Genomic DNA, 21,953 nt, shown 5'->3' with positions numbered 1-21,953 from the left:
GCCTCCCGCCCCGGTGAGAGGAGGGGAAGGGTGGGCACACGGGACAGGCCATGCGGTGTCGGTGCCATTTTTCTACTTAAACGCGAGGGGAGATGGCGTGGTGGTGGGTGACAAGGTGGTGTCACGTCGCAGATACTGCTCTCCACAGCACGGTGGCAGCAGCCCGGCAACTCCCTCCCGCCCGCCTGCGGCTGAGGGAGGCAAGCGGCCGCGCAGGGCACGACGCGGCGGCGCCCTCAGCCAAGCAGCCGGGCGTCGGCCCGCCCCCGCCAGCCCCGAAGCCGCGGCGCCCGGCCCCCTGCCGAGGTAGGAATGGTCGGAGTCCGCCATCTTAACTGTGGGCATCTCTCAGCGCGGGCGGGTGGCGCCATGCCTGCTGAGGGCGGCTGCCCGTAGCGGCGCCGCTGGGGAAAAGGCTGCCAGCCCCTCGCCGCGCTGCGCGTCCCCTGCGGCTGGGGCCGTTCGGTGCTGCCGCCGGTACCCGCCCGGGAGCGCGCCCAGCGCTCGGCTGCCGCGGGCTGTCGTGGGGGACGGGGCGCTGCAGGTGGGCTCCGCGTCCGCGCTCTCGCTCTCCGTGAGGGCGGGCGAGGCTGAATGAGCGCGGGAGCGCCGGGAGCAGGCGGCCCGGCGGGCAGGCAGGCCGGCAGGCGGGCGGGCAGGCCGACAGATAAGACAGACAGGCAGGCGGCCCGGCGGGGCGCGGTCCAGGCCCGACCCGAGCTGAGGAGCCGCCGCGGTGCCCCGGTAGGGGTTATCCGCGGTTGAGGAGAGCCCCTGCTGGTCCCTTCTCCCTTGACCCTTGCGGAGGGAAGAGCGTTGCAACCGATTGACATAAAAACTTGGAAGGCGTCGCTTACGGGATCCTCGGTGAAAATGGAGACGTTTCTACCCCCCGCAGGCCGCAACGCCCGAACGGCCCGGGCTGGTGGTGCCGCCGGTGCGTTCCCGCTGCCGCCTGCCCGGGGAGCGGTCGCCGCTCCTGACAACAGGGTGCCCGCGGCCGGGCTGCAGGGGGTCGCTGCTTGAAGGGCTTGTGTGAGGGATGAGGGAAAGGCTGTTGGATTTTGTTCTTTACAGCCTCCAAAAATATCTGGCCCTGAGAAGCTGTTTTCACATGAGAGTTTCCTCTGTGGGGTGCCCTAGATTTTGGTGGGAGATGAGGCTCCTTCTCCTTTGCCTTTTTCTGGAAGCAGAAGCACGTTTGCCGCTGCCGCAGGTGTGTGGCGACGTTCTTTTGCTCATGGGAGGCTGCAAACAGTAACAGACTGTTGACTGCCAGGTTTGAATGCCTTGTTCTCCTGTGTGAAATACAAAATCTTGCAAGAGGTCAGAGGTTTGAAGTCCAGGCAGAAGGGCTGGTTAAGCTGTTAATGCAGGTCAGGTCAGGTGCTTTTTTTTTTTTTTTATTATTGCTGGTTATATTGCTGTACTCAAACAGTGGGGCTGTCTGTCAAACGTGAAGCGCAGTTAGCAGGATCAAGGGTTACTCAGGTGCTCGTCTCTGTGTAACTTGGAACACCGGACAGGGATCACACTAAATCGTCAGATTGTTGAGTAACTCGGGCTGTAGAGTAACTCAGGGGCCTTTAGAGGCCACCAGGCCCAGCTCCCTACTCAAAGCCTGGCTGGCTTCAAAGTTGCATCAAGTTGCCTGGGGCATCCTCCAGTCCAGACTTGAATTGGGAGTTTCATCACGTGAGTACTGAGCTTCCTGAAAGGTAAAATGGTTGCAGTCAGACTGCGCGTTATCTGTTAACTAAACTGCAAGTCCCTCTCCATGTAGAAGGGATCACATGCTAAAGACTCTTCTTTCCAAAACAGGCTAATTACCAGTAATCTGTGTGCACAGCTGAAAGCCTTGGGACGAATTTGGCAGGATGAAGCCTGTCATTGTGGTGCATGGTGGAGCTGGCCGGATTTTTAAAGAACGAGAAGAGGGAAGTCGTGCCGGTGTTGTCAGGGCTGCACTGCGAGGTTATGGCGTCCTGAAACAGGGAGGCAGTGCCTTAGATGCTGTTGAGGAGGCAGTACGATCAATGGAAGATGATCCTCATTTTAATGCAGGTAATTATTCAAGAATGAAGTAGGTTTAGAATCATCATTTCTTTCAAGTGTTTTGCCTTCATGCCTCTAAAAATGCTGGCTTGCATTTTTTTTTTATTTTTGCACGTTACATGGGGTAAATGCTGATGTCACAAAATAGTTTATTTCTCTGTAATAAAATAGCATAGTATGTACTATGGTTTCTGATGAGTAGACTTAGGTAGATGAGTTACTCTTTTCTCATTTTTCGGTGTTTTATACCTGCCGTTTCATTCTTGTGGTGCCATATCTTCTGTAAATCTTCTCCCATTACTGTGCCACATGTTCAGTTGTAAGACATGGACTCTTTATTGGCATATATGCTTAGTTAATGTTCATGTTCAAGGCCCTTGAATACAGCTTGCAGCAATGTTTAAGCCTTAATGTGTACCTGTTGCCAGAGGAATACTGTTCTTGGGGATTTTAGGTGGATTTCTCTTAATGCTTGCAATTAGTGCATTTGTAAATAACATTACAGATTAATGCAGTAATGGTATATGAGTCATGAATTTATACAGTAAGGGTTCATAACTGGATTTCCTAATGATTATAGTTAATGTCAACAGTAGAATATTTTTCTTCTCTTTGTATGACCTCAATTTTATTATCTTGATGAATTTCAGTGACAATATTTACCTGCCCCCACCAAGGTATGTCAGGAATGACCACGGAAAGTCTGACTTGTTAGTGTTCAGTGTTTTAGATAATGTAGCTATTAGTTATGTGCACACTTAGTTTGCAGAGATTCTGTTGTTCCTTCTCACCTTGTAGTTGAAAGCAGGGGGGAGCTTGTACTTCACCTGGAACTTTCGTTGCTTTATTACTGACTTGGGTTGAACATGGTTGTTTGTTTTCTTAGAGGATTCATGCTGAAATCATGAAGCAGACTTAGCAGTATGGTGTGTACTATTATATAATTAACATCAGAGTGGCATTCTCTCATTTAACTTTTACTTAACTTGGCTTGAGCCTAACACCCTTGTTCAGGTTTGACTATGCTGATCTAAATGGCAAGTAGCCTGGTAATCGCTTACAGATATATCTAGTTAGATACATACACATATCTCATTACATACAGCTACTCTCAGTAGCTAGCAAAAATGAGGAGGGAGCCCTGATTGGAGTGGCGGTTTAAAACTCGCTGTGTGGTATTTAGCTTTGTAAAAGATACATCAGTTTTACTGTAGTACTTTCTAGGAAAACACAGACATTGTTAAGACGCAGCAATAAAGAATGGGAAGAATGGGCCTAAAGATTAAATCGTGTCCTTTTTTGAGTGAGGTTTAGCCATGCTGTGGAGATGCATCTTAATGTAGGCTTGGTGGAGGGGGTCAGAAGCTATACTCTTGCCTAAAACTACCATTTTAGTGGTTGTGCAGCACAATGAAGTCATCAAGTTCTGCTCTTGTGATAAGGAAGCAGCCTTGGTTATATTTCCTTTATGGCATATCTTTGGCTAGCAGTATTAACTGGCTTGGTATGAGTGCTCCAGATCTAGGAACTGTCATTATAGTGATCCTTTCATGCTCTTTCCTCCTCAGCCTTTGCAGGACAGAGGACAGATTTATCTATCTGTAGATAGAGGAAATCAGAGTATTCTTTTCAGTACCCCTACTGTGATTTGCCTAATGTCAGACATGGTTGTTATTTGTGTCTCTTAGATTTTCTGTCTTCTGTTGTCTCTTTGGTTTTTTTCCCCCTGCCCTTTGTTCCACAAGTGAGCCAAGCTTTCTTGCTTTTTCAGTCTCGGAGGCAGGTAGTCCATACCCGTTGTGCTGGAAGGCAGGTGAAAAGGCAGCCTGTAACCACAGAAGGAAGGATTCATCCTACCTCAGATAACCTGAAGTTCAGTTTAGTGTCTCGCTTGCCATGGTGTACAGACTTTGATGGCGGTCAGCGGTATGAGAAGGAGTGGCTATAGAGCTCTCTAAGGCAAGTGGGATGCTCTTAAGAGGGCACCTGTCTCTTTTCACCAGCTGTGAAAGGAGGCTTTTGTAGGAAGCAGGTTTTCTGCTCGGGAAATTCTAGGAAATCCTAAAATGTATCCCATGAGAGATGTCCAGTAGACATAGGATATTATTAAGGCAGTGATGAAGGGGACTGGTAGAGCTTCCCCTGGAACCATGGTTCTGATCATTGATACTTGAGAAGGGGGTACCCTAGTTCCAATGGGAATGTTATGATCATGGGCTAGAGAGCCTGCCTTGTCAAAGGAAGTTAAAAGAGTATGGCAGGGTTTATTTAAGAAAAAAAAAAAAAAAAAGACTTCTTACACCAGTTAAATGAAAAGCTGGAAGAATGTGTTAACACAGGTGGCATAAGGCAGTTACCTGTAAACTTTTTATAGTCAGTATAGTCTAGAAATAATAATGTCATGTATGATGCAGGACTGAACTCTGGAATAATTTATGTGATCAAGAGGGACGAAAAATAACTTTTTGGGGGTGTGTCTGTGTGGCAGGAAGGGCTTTGGAGATTACAGGAGGAGGATTACAGGGTTTTGATACTTCCTGTAACAGGGAATTTAACTTCATATATTCAGGTCTGAAGTACATTGGTATGGAAGTCTTATGTCAACAGTTGCTAACAGTGGTTTCTGACCTGGTTTAGTGTTGGTTTAACAGAAATAAAAACCCCCATGTTTTAGTTCTGCACAATGCAGGTCTTTCTACCTGAGCTACTGTGCAAGTCTGCCATGTTTTGTTTTGGTTATTTTTACTTCTTTCTGGGTTTAATCTTCTCCATCCTTATTAGCAAGGCTTGTGCACTTGATGTCTTACAACAGATTATTCCCTTGTGATACAGTTAGCGGCTTTATTTTTTTAAAAAAAAAACAACCTATTTGCATTGTCTCATTTTGTATGTCATTAATTTTCAATTAGGTTAGTGATAGCACTGATAATTATAGAAGGAAACTACCCAACATTTTATTACTTAATTTTTATTTTTTTTAATTCCTTCATCTAGTGTGTTTATTTGGTAAGGAAGAACTTCTTATTTCAAGCTTTTGTTACAGTAATGAGTGCACACTTTTATTCTGCTCCATCAATTTTGGCAGTTTCTTGGAGCACTGTGTGATGTTAATCTGTTGATAGAATCAAGCACTATACTATTTTGTTGGGCTATGTTGTGTCCTCCTTTGGAAGGATTGTAAGAATAAAATAGTTCTATGTGTACTTGAAGTTATCTGAGGGATAAAGTATTCTGTTCATGATTGTCGTTTTAACTTTCATAGCTATTATGTCAATTTGGGTGGGATTGGAAGTGTGGTTTTAATCTTACGAAAATAAGTTTTAAAGTAGATGTTGTACCCTGTGAGATCTCTGTTAACGGTTGGATTTTGTGGTTATACTCAGCATTGTTTCTGCTGTTTTGTTAGTCTTCCGGAGATACTTTCAATAAGTCAGAGAACAAACTGGGAAAGAGAAAGCTTGCTTGATGAGATCTAGTAACTGAATCACTGGATGTTTAGCTCTTAATGACATTCTTCTTTTTCCCTTCCTCCGATTATTTTTTGTTGTTGTTGTTTGCTCTTTTGTGTTTTTGTTTTTAGGCTGTGGATCTGTTCTAAATGAAAAAGGTGAAGTAGAAATGGATGCCATTATCATGGATGGAAAAAATTTAGACTCTGGAGCAGTATCTGCAGTTAAATGCATAGCAAACCCAATAAAACTTGCTCGACTTGTCATGGAAAAGGTATGCTGAGTATGCACTTCAGGGTGAAGCATTTTTTCCCTTAGAACTTCATCTGGTATACTGATAGACCTCAGTGATTAATTTTGTGTAGTGCTTTAAAGCAGGAAAGAAGGGAGAAATGAATGGTAGTGTTTGGAAACTATGGTCATGACCATGAAGAACTTTTATTTCAAGTGGTTTTGAGAGATATTTATTAAAAATAGCATTCTAAGGAAACATAAGTTCTGCCATGTAATTGGAAGCTCAAGGAGTAATTGACCTATGCATGTCAATCTCCTGTAGCTGCACTGCTGATGTTAAAAGATTTTAGAGGGCTATTTGTTCATTTGCTTTTTCTATCACTGTGTCTTCTGCTTGATCTTGCAAGATTAAAGCTGGACAGTATACTGTTGACTTTGCAACTATATGGAGCCGAATTAAGTGGCCTAATAACATGTTTGGCCATGTAACACAGTCTTACATTGTTCTAGGTAGCCTTTTCCTTTGTGCCCTGATCAGATGGTAGCCTTAGTGCAAAGCTGTGGTCTTCCACGCATGGAAGATAACTTTAGCACCGTGTGATGGTGACAGATTTTTCCAAGAGAGTTAAACTTACCAGGGCAGGAAAATCGATCTACCTTTCTGCACTAAGTCCCTCTAATATCTGCCACAGCAGACCACTCTGGTCTTTCAGAAATGGTGCAACTGGTATGGTTCAGGTCATTTGTGTGATATGTTTTATCTGTTTTACCATTCAAAAAGTTTGCACTGTCTTTGGAGTTTACATTTTTTGTCCCACTAGTGTAGCTGCCCCATTGTTGAAAAGGGTTCATATTTGCAAAAACACTTATTAACAAAGAGGATTTATGTTTCTTTGACCTTTCAAAGTGACTTCTGAGGAAATGAAAGTGCTTTTGGTGATCTATAAAGATGATTGAAATGTAATTTGTCCTCAACAGCCTCCAAAGAAAATAAGAATTATTTTTGCCTTTAACTGGAGGGTAGTTCTGCTTTTAAAGTATCACTTTTAAAGTAATATCACTGAGATATTTAATATAAATACTTCAGTGAAATGTATGTCTACCAGAAGACAATCTTAAAACTTGTGATGAATAAGCTTTTTGTTCCTTCATATGGGTTTTATCCTGTCATTTAGCTAGAACAAATAAATACCTGTAGCTTCACAAGACCAGATTTTTCAAAGTTTGAGAATGTAGGTGGGAGGGTTGGGGTGAAGACATCTTCTGGCATGTTGGGGGAATTGTTGTAGGTTTAGTTTACTGGGGTTTTTTACTGTTATTTTTTTGTGTAGATAACTTCTTTTAATGCCCAGTTCGTATTCCAGAATCACTGATTATTATTTTTTTTTTTTGTTCTTGTTGTCTTCTCCATGACAAAATCCCATTTAAGTCCACAAGAGTAAAGTCAAAACAACACGGTTGGTTGTTCAGAGCATAACTTTCCAAAGTGTTTTTTTAAAACAAAAAAACCCACCCCTCTGCAAAACAAAAAACCTCTCCTTTGTCTGTCTGTCTATTACAAGGTCTTTCTCGTCATTGTGTGGTGCTTCTGGTGTTCAAAAATATTTAAGCTAAATTTGAAAGGAAATCAAAAAGTTAAACTGTGCAGGACAAAGTATAATTGTGTAGCCCTAAATCATGAAATTTTGTGGTAAAGTATATTACTGTTTGTCATCTACACAGAAGTTTTTGAATTTGGACAAAGTTCAAATGTAAATGTTGGCCTCAATTACTTGATATATCTTGAGGTGAGTTTCTGCTGCTTCTCTGTCCAGTATTGTAAATGGGAATACCAACTGATCGTAGAATGCTTTGGGTCAGGAGGCACCCTAAAGATCATCTAGTTCCAGCCCCCTGCCATGGGCAGGGACACCTCCCACCAGACCAGGTTGCTCCAAGCCCCATCCAGCCTGGCCTTGAGCACTCCCAGGGATGGGGCATCCACAGCTGCTCTGGGCAACCCGTGCCAGTGCCTCGTCACCCTCACAGTGAAGAATTTCTTACTAATATCTAATTTAAATCTACCCTCTTTCAGTTTAAAGCCATTCCCCCTTGTCCTATCACTACATGTCCTTGTAAAAAGTCCCTCTACAGCTTTCCTGTAGGCAACTGATGTTACTCTCCTGTTCATCTTGGGCAGGAATTTTGGGACACCAACCCATGCTATTTCACAGTACATTCAGAGCATTTTTTTTTGGTTTACTGTGCAAAATTAAAAATGTTTTTAACTCTGTAACCCATGGGTAATAAGACTATAGTTTTCTTGGGATCCTAAGCATGTTAGGATGCTTATTTCCCCGTGGTTTTGAGATGCCTCACTGCCTTAAGGAATTTTGAAACACACAGCTCCCAAAACCAAACAAATAAAACCCTCCCCACCTGCTTGTAGTTTATTTCCATTACTATTATGGAACAATATGGGCTCCATCTGGTGGCCAGAGTAGCTCTTCTAGGTTGTTGCACACATCCTGTGTGCTGTCATATTCTCACCGCGCTCAAACTTGCCCAAATTCATGGGGTAGAAGAAAGGAGGGCACCAGAATAACTTCCATTTGTGATACGCCATTGAACATGGCAGCCTCTAGACGCATGTTAACTAATTCAACAAATCCTTGAGAAAGCAGTTGAAGTCCTGTTGAATATTCCTGTTTGTAGTGAACAAAAATAAAATGATACATCGAAATGGTTGGGGGATTTTTTGTGGGGTTTTTTGGTTTTGTGTTTTTTAGATGAGGCATGTAATCCCCCTCAGCTCCAGCACATCATTAGATGTGCATCTCGCGAACGTTAGAGCACTGATTCATTGGTGTATGTGAACTGTGTATATGTTTTTCCCTACTATATCATACAGCCCTTTACCTGAGAGAAAGGAGAATTTAGGTTAGAACATAGACTTCTCAAGGCAAAGGTACAGATTGTTTCTGTGCTCTGCACACTGGCAGGATTGTTAAATAACAAACAGTGATGGTCTGAATTTCAGGCCAGCTGCAGAAATTTGGGGGATGCCCTGTTTCGCATAAAATTAACTAAACTTGTCAAAATTTGTTATTTGTTACCAAGATCTCTGGAACACCCCCACCCTACCCCCTTTTTTTAATTTATTTGTCATTTTGGATTAGTTTGTATAAATGTGTCCCAGATAAATTAGGCACTTTAAGCAAACCTATTCGTGAAACTGTAGAAGAAGGATGAGACAGCAAAATGTGCTTTTGGGTTATTTGGCAATGTTCTCCCAGCTCTTCTGATTGACAAGGTATTTTTAAGAGAAATAACAAATTATCCTTGAAATACCTTCATTTCAGAGTGGACTGCAAAAAAAACCCACCCTATTTTAGAAGCTTATTCCTCTATATGCAAGGATTTGTTTATGCAGCTCAGGAAGGTGGGTATATTATCAGAATCTGCATATGGGAGAGAAACCTTTGGAAAGGTTTTAAGAAATAACTTCCATTTCTACAATAAAACTTCATTTTTTATTTTAAACTTATTTAAAGGATAGAGTCTTAATTGCTGAAGAAAAGCAAGTGATGGAGCACATAACCTTCTGATACAGATAACATCAAAAGAAAAGTTCGATGTATTTCCTAACAACAACCGCAACAAAACCCCCCAAAAAGCCCACACACAAAAAAGCCCACCAACACCCACCCCCCGCACCCACCTACCCCCCTGCCCCAAACCAGTTTGAATTGTTGGATGCTGTGCTTCTGGTGGTTTAGTGGCAGCGGCAGAGGGGGGCAGTGTAGCACAAAGAAGTTGGCTTCCAAGTCGAAGAACACCAGCTTTGTTAGGAATGCGGGTTTTTTAGCGTCTGGTAACATCACTCGGCATGTAAGCCTGTTGCCCGCTGTTCCACATATACAAAGGACTTCTTCCTTGTACCCTTATTCTTGTAACCTAAAGCAATGCTCTTGTGAATTGAGGACTTAATTTGTTGATAAAAAGGCATTTAGTTTTCAAAAAGGTTTGATGTTAGGGCCACAACATCAGGAATGTTTCTAAAGGCTAGTCACAGTTCCTGCTTCGGTAACTATCTGAAGGGGTTAGTGCAGAGGCCGTAATAGGCTTAAGCAGAGAATGGTGTCTGTGGCTTGGGAAGGTGTTCGACTGGAATCCTTTAAAACAATGCAGTGCTATGGGTTGGTCATGGTAGTGATACCTTGTTGTTGCTTTAGAAATCAACAGAAGTTGATGGGCTGCCACATCTTGAAAGTTCAAAGCTTTGAGACTGTAAGTGTCCTGTGGAATGCAGCATGGCACAGAAATGCCCAGCCTCTGGCCTAACACAGAGAGTAGCAGAGTATGTGTCACTTCAGTGCTGTGCAAGGCTCTACAGGCCTGCTGCCTCTAGCATCATGTGGTTCTACTTTTTGGACCTTAGGTGGTATCTGTGTGCTGTGCTGGTGCATGGACTTAAAAGCTTGTTTGAAGTTAAGTTCTGTGCTCTGAAATTACTCCAATACTGTATACTCAGACCACCGTTCCTCTAAATCCTTCCTGTCCCCTGATAAGCAATTAACAGCTGTGTAGTGGTCCAAGAAGTTGATGCTTGTTTTTAGATAGATATTTTAAAAAAGAAAAATGAGATTTTAGAGCTCCTAATAAAGTATAAGGATTAATGAAACAAATTTATTTGGCAATTTTTGCTAAAATATGAATTAACCAAGCTGTACAGGCTTTGCAGCATGGATTTAACTAAGGTTGTTGACTTAAAATCTGATCTAAGTGTTTTGCTAAATAAAGGAATCAAAATAGAGCTTCTGCAAATGTTGTTAGACGAGGGCAAACATTTTTTAGTCAAACCTGTTAGAACAGTATTCTGTTCTTAAATTTAAACATCTGGGTCTGTAAGAGTACCAGCTAGCTGAAAGAAATATTTAAAATAAAATGGTTCAGCTGATGTTAAGAAACACCTTAGCATATGATATTCAGCTTTTTTTTTTTTTTTTTACAAGGTGTAAGACTCAAATAGAACAGGAATTTATTTACCATTCTTTCCTTGTGAGTAAAATCCTTGTAGATCTTTCAGTTAGCTGGACAAAACAGTTGTGATTTGATGATTGACTAGAAACAGTACAAAGAAGTTGCATGTAATCTAGCAAAAGAGGAAATATACCAGTTTTTCTTCCCCTGTTATAATAAGCATTAAATAGATAAATGCAGTTCTTTTCTACTAATGATGAAATTTGTATCTGTGTTTTGGACAGCTGAAAAATTTTTCAACTAGTGGAAGAGGGTATAGGCATAAAAATCTAGAAAGTTTAGAAATAGAACAAAATTTGGAATTTTCTCTGTGTGGATACTTCTAAAAATAAAAAAGTGATTATACAAAGCTGCTCAGTAGAAGGCAAAACAAGAACTGTCAATGAATCTCTTGTCTGTCTTCTGCAGACGAAGCACATGCTCCTGACTGACCATGGTGCACACCTGTTTGCTCAGGCCATGGGTATTCCTGAGACTCCAGGGGAGAAACTCATAACTGAGAGATCCCGGGATAGATGGAAGAAGAACCTTGAGCCAGATTCCAACCCTGAAGAGTTTCAGAAGTAGGATTTTTGTGAAATATTTTTTCTTTTTAAATTCAGGTAATTTAATTTGTGCTGTCAGTTAAAAAAACAAACACACAAAGCAACAACAAAAACAAAACCACAGGAAAAAAACAACCAAACAAACAAACCAAAGATGGTCTGATACAGTCTTCACAGTATGTCCTCAGTGAAAGTAATGAAAAAATGAAGCTTTCAGTGAATTTGCTTAAGTGTAGGTGACTGGAACAAACTTCAACAAACATGTTGATGCTTAAGAAGATTGTCAGTCACTTTGCCATAGTATAGGTTTTGTGGCTTTAATGGAGCCCAAAGCTAGGACTTGTTATTGGTCTTGAAATTACTGGTTATAGAAGTACATAGAGCAGCTTTTACAAACAGCAGGTATCGCTTAGTTCTTTTCCATGGAAGAACTGTGATTGTAAAAAATCTCCAGTTCACGTTTTTAAACAAGTCCATGAAAAAAAAAAAAAAAGTTGATCTTGGTTAGGTAGATGATCAGGTTTGTCTTTAAACTGGATTAGGTAGTTAAACATCAGATTTTGACCATAAGTCTTTCTGCGTTGACTGTGTCTGTTGGTTATTGTAGATAGGAATGAAAAAATTGATGAAGAATTTCAGTGTGGTGGTGGGTGTGAAAAGAGATGCTACTGGATGGTATTGCATAACAGCAAAATGGAAGTCACTGGAAAAATAAGCAAGTCTCATAGAGAGAAGTAGATGAGGTGGATAAGAAAGGAATTAAAATCATCAGATGTCAGAAATGTTTTTTATGCCTGTGAGGTAGGCATAAATACTAAATTGTTTTGAGCTACCATTTGTATGTCAATGGTTGTGACATAGGAAAACACTGTATTACATTACATAAGTGCTTTATTATATGTTGTTTCTCTGTTCAGTGAAAAGTAGTAACAGGAGAAGCAGAGCTGAAGGAATTGTAGATCAGAAGGAGGAAGTTTCTTCTGTGGGCACGTTAATTAAAGTCCATGAAATGAGGCTATAAACTACAAGCTATATGTTACTTTCAGTAAATTGCTAGAGGGAAAAACAAATTCATGAGGCAAGTGTAAATATGGTCTTGTAAACAAAGTGAAGTTGTTCCTTGACCATAAAGTCTCAATTGTAGTTCATCTTATATCCAACAGAAGTTTTCTTTTGTTCTCTGGTCTGTCCAAGGACTGTGTGGTATTATAATTAATTCTGAAGAATTTTGAGGATGGCGTAGCTCCTACTGCCAGTTGGTCTCCTGACTATGTAAGTTGGAATGGCATGGCATCTGAGTCTCCATTCCTTCTTTCTAACAGATTAATGATATATTTTTTTCCTTTACAACAGTGTTAGGCATCTTCAGTTTCAGCATTGTCTTGTTCTGGAATATCTCATAATAGAAGGCTTGTGTGTTTCTGGAGGACTCAAGACTTCTTGTTTTCTTAGCCACACTATTCCTTTTCTGACAGCCAGTGCCCAAAACATCAGCACGACTTCACAAAGCTGAAAACAGGTCTTTTTTTTTTTTTTTTATGCAAGCCCATTTGTTCCTGTATCACATGTGGAATGTTCTTTTTCCATGTTATGTCTGCAGTGATTATGCAGAAACTTGCCTGAGGCAGACAGACAGAAGGCAAAGGAGTATTAGTCACTGGCAACATAATACCAGATCATACTGGGAATTGGAAGGTTGGTGTGTAATTTACTTCCAGTCCTCTGGTCCTAACAGTGTTGGAAACCTTGGGGGTTTCCAGCTTTCTGAGTGAAGCTTTGTGTCTCCACAAGAGAGACCTTTCACTCCTGCTGGTTAGAAGCCTCCATTCGTTTATGCTAAAAGCTTATGATGCCATTGCATGTACAACATGGCATCTTGTATGCCTTTTGCTGAGAAGTAAGATGTGGTTTGTTTAATCTTCAGTGTCTCACTCCAAAGATTCTGACCATACCTTTGTCAAGAATTGCTGGAGATTTCCTGAGAACACCAGAGAAAGGCAGCAGAGGGGCTACTAGCCCCCCTGTGAATCACAGTGCAAGCGTAACTCGAGGAGGTATGAATTAATGAGGACCCTGACAGCAATTGACAGAAACTCCTACTACTGATGTAGGGCTAAGAGACAAAATAGCAGATGCCTCATTAGTTGAATGGGGATAGAATAACTGTAAGTAGCTTCATGAGTACTGGATAATGAAAGAGACAAAATGGAATGAACAAATCCCACATCCATTCTGTATCACAGTGTATGCAGTACATAAGAATAAGTCTTGATTGAACAAAATCATTACTACTAGTAGCATCCTTGGTATACTACAGGTACTCATTGAGGTTCTTGCTGCTGTCACTGACTAACAACAGAGAGGTGATTGTAATATGTTATCTCTACTTGGACAGTTTTGCCTGCCTTAGTAATGTTTCTGGGTCACCTAGCTATGCAACAGGTTGTTTGTATCTTCTTTGCCTTTGTTCTGAAGTTGAACAAAGGAAACGTGTCGCTGAAGCAATAAAGAAGTTTAAAGGGACAGTAGGAAATAGAGTGCAGTTGTCCGTTTGCTCCACCGCAGATAAGGTATGTCAGACACATTCACTTTGTTATTTATTGCCAGTTGAGCTCTTGCACCAAAACAGGTAGCTGCTGCGTATGTGATCTGTGTACTTTCATTATTCTCACAGTTGCTTAAGGTAGATACATACCTAGGAAAATGTACATGTGGATGGACCTTTCTTAATTTCTCAGGAGGATCTAACTTCAGTTGGTTGAAGGGTGCCACATAAGTCTGCAAAGGAGTACTGAATTTACTAATATTCTTTTCAGCGAACCATTTGTAACAGATGGATGGGTGGGAAGCCCATCTGCACCGTCATATCAGTTTGAGATGAGGTCCGTCTCCACATAAATGTCAGAGCAGTTTGTAAGGCCTGTGATTCATCAGTCAACTTTGAATTGCTGTGAATGAAGTGTAGGGACTGACAGTCTGATATTTTACATAAGCAGGAGGGAACAGGAAGTTGGTTCTCTGAGAAGTTGGCTGTGGGTTTCAGGGTACACAAAGGCTGTCTGACTTAATTAGCTTAGATTTTTGTGGGGCTATAGAGAGACCCTCATCAGTGCTCAGGCAACTTCCAAAGGTATTCCTGTTCCAGCCACCTGTTGGGCAGTTCCTTGAAGGTTTGTCAAAAATTCTTTTCCTCTGTGGAGGGATGTAGATTTTTTTGGTATGCCTCTTCTAGCCAGATACTGTTTCATGTTTCTACATGAACTGCCAAGATCAGAATATGTGGACACTCTAAACTGTTGCTTGTCAGTAATGTGTTGCTTCTCAGTGCAGCAACTATTACAGTAAGTTACAACAGCCTTTTTTTTTCTCTGGGTATGAATACACATGTATATTTTAAGCAGCCTATTATATATGACTTTGCTGTGCTGAAAAAATAAAGCAGTAGTTGAGACCTCTGTATTCTTCAGCGCATGAAGATTTTTAAGCTGATGTGTGGTTTCAACAGATTCAACTGGCCAAGTGATTTAAATCTCAAGATTGCATAGCTGCAGAGTACAAAGATGAAAATATGTATTAATGATGTGTTGTGAACAATACTAGTTGAAAGGCATATAAATAACTTTCTGTTGTTGTGTGTGTAGCATTCAAACATTTAGGGGAATAAGGAAGAGGAAAGAGGAGGAACAGGAAGGAAATGATTCAGTGCATACACAACATTACTGTCCTTTTTGTATTTGCTTGTTTATGTGCATTGTCATTAAGAATTCCGGTTAACCTCCTGTTAAGACAGTGGAGACAATTCTTGCATCTTTGAGTTCTGTTTAGGGGAAAGTTGTGTCAGGTGTGTCACAGCCAAAAAAACTACTCCAGAATTGTGATGGCTAGAAATATTTCTGCCCTGTGTGCTTTTGCTTTGCTGGGTTTTTCCTCCCCAAGTCAAAGTTTCAGTGCTATGAAGGTAAACAAGTCATGGGGGGCGGGAATAAAAATAATAATTGAGTGTTTTCTATTCTATTAAAATATAAAGCTATGAGAATTGTTGCATATTGCTTGTTACTTTTGTAATGAGAAGCATGTTAAAAGTAGTTTTATGATGAGCAGCAATGTTTTTGCAGTAATCTTTTTTTTTAAGGCTATCTGGAGAATAAATGCAACATGCTTTGACAGGTACGCTTTAATTCTACCTAATTTTGTGAACTGTTTTTCTTGGCAGAGACCTTGGAACAGTTGGAGCCGTTGCTGTAGACCGTGAAGGAAATGTAGCTTGTGCAACATCCACTGGAGGACTCTCTAATAAGCTGATTGGCCGTGTTGGTGACACAGCATGCATAGGTACAGGGTCTTGCTTCTCATTTTTTGGAGGTATCTCATTTAAAGAAAAAAAAAAATAAATACTACACATTCCGGTACAGCTGAAATGGAGGTCTAACATTCAAGTGTATCAAAGCTCAAGCTCCTTAACACAACATGGAGATTGCCAGTAAGGATTGGGAGTAGAGGTATGGTGCTGTCATTATCATCATCCAGCACTTTTCTGTCTGGAAAATGGGGATGGGAATTTCTTTTTATCTGTCCTTTCCTGAATGCTGACTTTTTTTTTTTTTTTCTGTTTCCTTTCTGTTCTTTGTGATGAATCACTGCTTTTGTACATCCATGATTACAGCTAAGTTAAAAAATGTAGCCTGTTCCATACTAAGATGCTGTTTGCTTGATACTTAAGGAAGTAGGTGTAATTACTGTTTGTTATATCAGTGAGCCAGAATTGGAAAATGACTGGTAATTTTGAGTAAAATCCTGTTCTTAGAGAGCCCTGACAAGACTGCATGAGAGCCTAATAGATGCAGTTGGAATAAAGGAAATGTTTTAAGAGATCTCTTATCCAAGTATAAAGAGACCCTTGAAATCCTTTCCCCAGACTTCTTCCTCTCATGGGACAAACTTGCCATTTGATTGCTTCAGGGTTCTACCATTCAATTGGGGTTTAGAAAATAATTACTTTTAGTAAAACATGTTCCAAAATCAAATAGCACTGCTGTTGGCAGTATATGATTATCATAAAACTAATACTAACTTGGTCTTGCACCCTAAGTTGCTAATACTTTGGTACCCTCTGCATTCTGACTGTGGTTTTCAGCTTCATTTCTGACTGCAGCCTTCTGACTGCAAATACCCTTCTTTTATGTAAGTCATGTTCAGGGCTCCTGTGGTACGGGACGCAGGTCTGTGCAGGACAAGTGAAACCGAGCACTGTTGCGCGTTTTGCTTGCAGCTTTTGCTCTTACTAAACATCTGCGGGATTGGATACAGAAATGCTAGCTGTCCTTTTAAATATTATAGCCTATTGAAAGGGGACCTTTACAGACAGATCGTGGCAGTGTTTTTCCCTGTGTAAATCAGGGTCCATTGAAAGAGTCTGATCTGATCAGGGAAGTACAGAAGGGAAGAAACTTTCATTGCTCTTCTGTGCATTTTTCCCCTCCTCCAGTACCTTGTTTACAATGCTGTGGTATGCTCCTTCCTAGCTCCTGGGAAATATTTTTCTTAGGTGATGTGCTAGAAACATGGGTGTTGAGCAAGAGGAAGCTTGGTGGAGAACAGGGTGTGGAATGCGCCTGCAAAAAAAAAGGATGGGAGGAAAAAATAAAGGTGGGGGTGGGAGTTCAAGAGTAGAAACACTCTGCTTGTGGTGAGGACTTACAGGATTCTGCAGGGGCGCGTAGTAATGTTTCACTAGAGCCCAGGCTCTTCAAATCTCTTACCTGCTTTTGCTCTTGTAGATAAGTTGCCCTCGTACTTTGCTTAATTGACTAATGTCCTCATAAGATCTTCTTTCCTATCTTCTCAGTTCATAATGTTGTGTGACCTGGCATTCTGCATCCCATCACTATGTTGCTGATCCTCAGTATGCCGTCCCTTGCTGTTCTGGAAAATATTTTTGCCCATCCCTGTGAATTGTTGGCCTGCTTCTGCTTCTTGTACCACAAGCAGATCACTAGTCTTCTGGCTCTCTCAACTTGGCAACTGATTTCATCCAGCTGTTGTTGATCTCTTTCATATATTTTACTTTTGAAACTGAGGCAGAAAGGAGAAAAAAGTTTGTTACTGACACTTTGCTCCCAGAAGTGCACAGAACTGCCAAAACTTTAGGAAGAAATGTTTGGTACCTATTTTAAACAGTACAAAGCTTGTAAATTGTATTACAGATTATTGCCTTTTGGTTGTTTTTTTCTTTTTCCCCCTCGGAAAAGGAAGTGGAGGTTATGCTGATAACCGTTCTGGTGCCACTTCGACCACAGGACATGGGGAGAGCATTATGAAAGTGGTCTTAGCCCGACTGATCCTCTATCACATGGAGCAAGGTAAATTCCAAACTTCCTGTAAGCTGAAATAATGAGGATAGGAAATGTTGCCTAATGATGGGTTTCAGTTTATGTACTATTATCCTAGAGCAGTTGTCAGAAGAGTTGCTCCCAGGGGTATGTGGATGAATCACCTCTCTTTAAAACAAAACAAAGCACTGAAGTATTAATAAAGTTAAAATAGCCTTAAAAAATAGTGGACAGAAATACCTATGCTGTTTGATGCTTAATCATGCTTTAGATCAACGTACATTGAAAGACATTCTTGTCTAATTTAACTGAAGTTTTCTTTAATAATTTTTTCCCAATTTTGAACTAAAATTTTGTGAACAAAGAAATAGAAAACAAGTAAAAGCAAGATATATTTATGGAAGCAATAGGGAAGGGCTAGAGACAGATAATCAGAGCTCAAATGAGAAAGCATAGGGTATCACCTTTCTAATAAACTGTAAAGGTCTTTATTTTAACAACTCTGATTATAGCAACAGAAATGCTTTAAAGATGTTTTAAGTGTGATTTAAATTTTCATTTTGTTTTGGAAAATATACTAAATTGACTGGGTGAGTATGTGATAAACAGCTGACACAGTATGTCTTATGTGACTGTAATATAATCTGACTGTGGGATGACCCTTTGGAGCTTTATCTTCATGAGTTAGTTTGTCATCTAAACCCTTGATTATATTACAGCCTGTAAACATAGCCAGACACACACTTGTATTGCATGCAGTTGAAGAACCATTAATATACGTATCACCATTATTTTTAGAAAGCCATAGCTTTTGGACAGTACAGTAACTTGCTTTGAGATCAACTGAACTGGAAATAGTTGGAAAACTTTCAATTTACATTTTCACTGGAGGGGCAGTAAGTAGAGAGACAAGTAACAGCTGAGAATACTTTTGTTGTGCTTTACAGAGCTGTTGGCATATAATGGGTGCATTTCTCCGTAAATCTCTTGGCTAATGTGATAGTTTCCGCATAAAATACAACCTACAGATTATTCCCCAAAGCTCTAAGACATTATGATCCCCCCTTACTCTGTATATTATGTCCCTAGCTATTAAATTTGTGAATAGCCTTCTAAGCTCTATTTAGTCTAAACTGTGTAAGCCAGTTTCTTCTCTGGCTTGAAGTTAACTGCATTGCAAAACTGATGCATTGATAACTGTTATCTGGCTTGTCATAAATGAGCATGAAAGGCAAATGAGTCTCAAAAAGTGGTTTTTTTTAATAAAAAAAAAGAGAAAAAGAAAAAAGAAAATGAACGTGTATGCATGTTTAATTGGTTTGCACTTGTTCACCCTGCCTGTGCTTGCTCTACCTTCATTCATCCTACCCAGAAGTATAACTCAGATGCCAGGAAAATGCGTCAGCAATAGACTTCCACCCCCACCCCATGTTTCCATGAAGGCGCTGAAAACAAACCCTCAAGTTATAACAACTTTTTGAGTCTTTGAACAGTTGCGTATTTAAGAACAGCTATAGAGCTCTTTCATAATGCTGTTTAGCTCTTCAGTAATTCACATAGTAAATATCTTCTTTTGGACCAATGCTGCAAAATTTACTGTCATATTTCAGGAGTGAATTGCTTTGCCAGTCTTAACAGCTGTTGGAATCTCTGTCTTATGGTGGCAGCTGTTGTCTTGATGAAAAATCAAACAGTGAAATACTGACCCTTTGAAGTTAGTGCCACTGACTTGAATAGTCACAGTGTCACCCGTAACGTCAGAGAAAGGAGCTTTATCCTGTCAGTCACCAGTGCTGTGAATAACTCTGACTCTGCTGGTTTTGTTTGGTTTTAACTAAAAATTTGCAGGGAGGCAATGAAGGCATGAAGGTCAGTTTTTGTTCTGCCACCTAAGCTGCATGATGTTACCAATGGTATATGTCTTAGAACAATTAGGCTGAGCCCACTGCATTCCTGAATATATATTCCTACTTGTAGTGAACAAACATTCTGCAGCTATTACAGGCATGTGTGTATGATGTACGCATTAACTTTGATTTATTTAGAAAATATTCCTTTAATACAGATTAAGTGTAATGAAAAGATCAAGTTGCTTTGCTGGTCGGTTCTCTGATGTCTAGTATGTTGAGTCCTCATCTTGCCTGATAGTTTCAAAAGTTTCAGGAAGGGTAATGCCACTGTCTGCTTTTGATAAATTATGACAATGTGAAGTACGTGCTTTGAGCTCCACTGCAGCCACTGGATTTGGAACGTAGAAGATGACTGAGATTTTTGATTGTTTTCATGTGGGGTTTTGTGTTGGTTTTTTTTCAAATTGTAAATGCTTTAGACCTGCCTTCCGATAAACCTTTGATGGAATCTTGCAGGTTGGCATTTTTCACTTCAAATGATGGCATGAGAAATGTTGTGCCTTTAGCATAGGGTTGATGAGTTAGTCTATATCAAACACTGAAACTGAATTACAATCTAAATCTATTTAAATCCTGTCTTTGTAGCAGCACCATATCATAGCAACTACTAGCAACTGTCCAGAGCCTTCCTGTAAACAGTTCCTTTGCTACGCTGGAAGTTTCTTGCTAGTTTAGTTGAAGGAGGAATTAGATTTGGCTGGCTCCGTGGGGAAGGGTGAAACTTGAAGGGAGTTTTAAAACTTATTTCAAGACAGGTACCATGAAGTTATCTTATTCTTCTTTTCAGGAATGTCACCAGAGATGGCTGCTGACACTGCATTAGACTACATGAAGATGCGAGTTGGGGGACTAGGAGGTGTCATTGTTGTTAACAGTTCAGGAGAGTGGGCAGCAAGGTTCTCCACTAAGCAGATGTCCTGGGCTACTGTAAAGGATGACCAGCTGCATTACGGGATTTATGCTGGAGAGAGGCATACAAAATCTGTTGACGAAGCGCTTATGTCTGAAAGTGAGGGATTCTGAGAATGAAGAAACATCAACTGAGGAAAAGTGATCTCCAGTTTTTGCTGGAGGACAGTGACAGTTGATTTCATCTTTCTGAAAAATCTGTACTTTTGATTGGTTCACAGGCATTGCCACATTTACAGTCAAAATGAAATATGGACATAGATCTCCAGTGGTCATGGATACATGTATAGTGTTTAAGACCTTCAGGAAGTCAGGAGAGCTTCTCTTTCTAGATAAGAGAGAATGGTCAGTAGGTTTCTTGGTTAGCACGCCTTTGTCCTACATTAAAGGGAGCCTGAGTTTCAGTATTAGATGAACTCCTTTCTGTGCCCATTCTCAGAGACTGCTGCCAGGATGATTTGAGACATAAATACCTATTAACTAAAAACTGAATTTTGAAAATTGCATCACCCTCCAGAGTCTTCTGAGCGGTCACCCATGATAATGAGTGCTAACTGTCAGTGAAATACCACCGAGCGGCAGTGAAGAGTTAAGGCTACATCACTGTCACAGGCTTGAGATAACCGTCAGGGGAAATAGTAATGAAGTAAAGAAAATAACTTGTCTCCAGAGATGGGAAACGTGATGCTTTCAAAGGAGTTCTTTTTATTCCATTCATTGACGTGAGACTTACAATTAAAAAACAGGTCGCAACGAAGTAGGCTACAATAGTGAACAGCAAAGATATTACTGACTTGATATCTAGGGTAATAATAAAGAAGGTCATGATTTCAATAAATATAAATAAACCAGCAATTTTTGCTACTCAAATACAAAGGTGATAAGCGCCTTTTAAGTCTAAACGTCAGACAGATGATGATTAACTGGAAAAAATAATTATCTACAATCAAGTGATAAAAGCAAGCTATACTAGAACAAAACTGCCCCTTAACAAGCTTCTTGTGTGAAGTCAATAATTTTCTGGAGAGGTTTTCTTGTTAAAAAATAATTGCTGTTCTGCATTACCTCTAATACAGTTTCTTCATTAAGATTTCGTATTTTTAAAAGAAAGCATAATTTCTTTTTCCTTTTTTCTGACTTAACTACATAACTTTTGGGGCTAAACCTGTGTGATAATTTTATGGATTTTAGCTGGTCACTAGGTTTCCTCTGTGGACAGATTTGTATGTTATAATTGCCTGTCATCATAATGTTCCCTTTACAAGATAACACAAATAAACAGCAAAAATCTTAAATCATAGTTTGAAACGAACCATACCTGTGTCTCAACTACAATAAGCCATGTTGCTGACTTGGCTCATACAGAGCGGTGAGGTTGTCAAAGCTGTCTAACCTGCTCTCTAGTTTGATCCATGGTTTATTAAGACATTGCAGCTGACGGGGTGTGGGCAGCAACGGTTCAGGAGTAGACGGCTCATGCAGAGGATAACTGTGTACTTT

At 40.6% G+C, this 21,953-nt stretch overlaps 1 protein-coding gene across 4 annotated transcripts; it reads left to right on the top strand.

Moving 5' to 3' along the window:
* The first annotated feature begins 285 nt into the window (after positions 1-285).
* On the top strand, positions 286-21,753 carry ASRGL1 (asparaginase and isoaspartyl peptidase 1). Of its 4 annotated transcripts, none has more exons than XM_055809582.1 (7): positions 286-306; positions 1,822-2,064; positions 5,636-5,778; positions 11,169-11,323; positions 15,519-15,637; positions 17,554-17,664; positions 20,332-21,753. In XM_055809582.1, exons 2-7 carry the CDS (start codon positions 1,878-1,880, stop codon positions 20,565-20,567), a joined length of 951 nt encoding a protein of 316 aa, XP_055665557.1. In that variant the 5' UTR covers positions 286-306; positions 1,822-1,877; the 3' UTR covers positions 20,568-21,753. The 4 variants fall into 4 exon arrangements, with proteins under 4 accessions (XP_055665557.1, XP_055665556.1, XP_027646604.2 ...); XM_055809581.1 differs by lacking the exon at positions 286-306 and adding an exon at positions 351-544; XM_027790803.2 differs by lacking the exon at positions 286-306 and adding an exon at positions 691-937.
* Positions 21,754-21,953: the final 200 nt, after the last annotated feature.

This window comes from Falco peregrinus, chromosome 7 (genome assembly GCF_023634155.1).
Source record: "Falco peregrinus isolate bFalPer1 chromosome 7, bFalPer1.pri, whole genome shotgun sequence".
Lineage (NCBI taxonomy): Eukaryota > Metazoa > Chordata > Aves > Falconiformes > Falconidae > Falco > Falco peregrinus.
The sequence above is the reverse complement of the archived record's forward strand: the minus strand, read 5'-3'. Positions and strand labels throughout refer to the sequence as shown.

Bases quoted from the DNA above. Each gene is read 5' to 3' on its own strand.
- ASRGL1 (XM_055809582.1), top strand. From the start codon at position 1,878: ATGAAGCCTGTCATTGTGGTGCATGGTGGAGCTGGCCGGATTTTTAAA. The intron at 2,065-5,635 runs GTAATTATTCAA...TTTTGTTTTTAG, and splicing joins TGATCCTCATTTTAATGCAG to GCTGTGGATCTGTTCTAAAT. The intron at 11,324-15,518 runs GTAGGATTTTTG...TTTTCTTGGCAG, and splicing joins AACCCTGAAGAGTTTCAGAA to AGACCTTGGAACAGTTGGAG.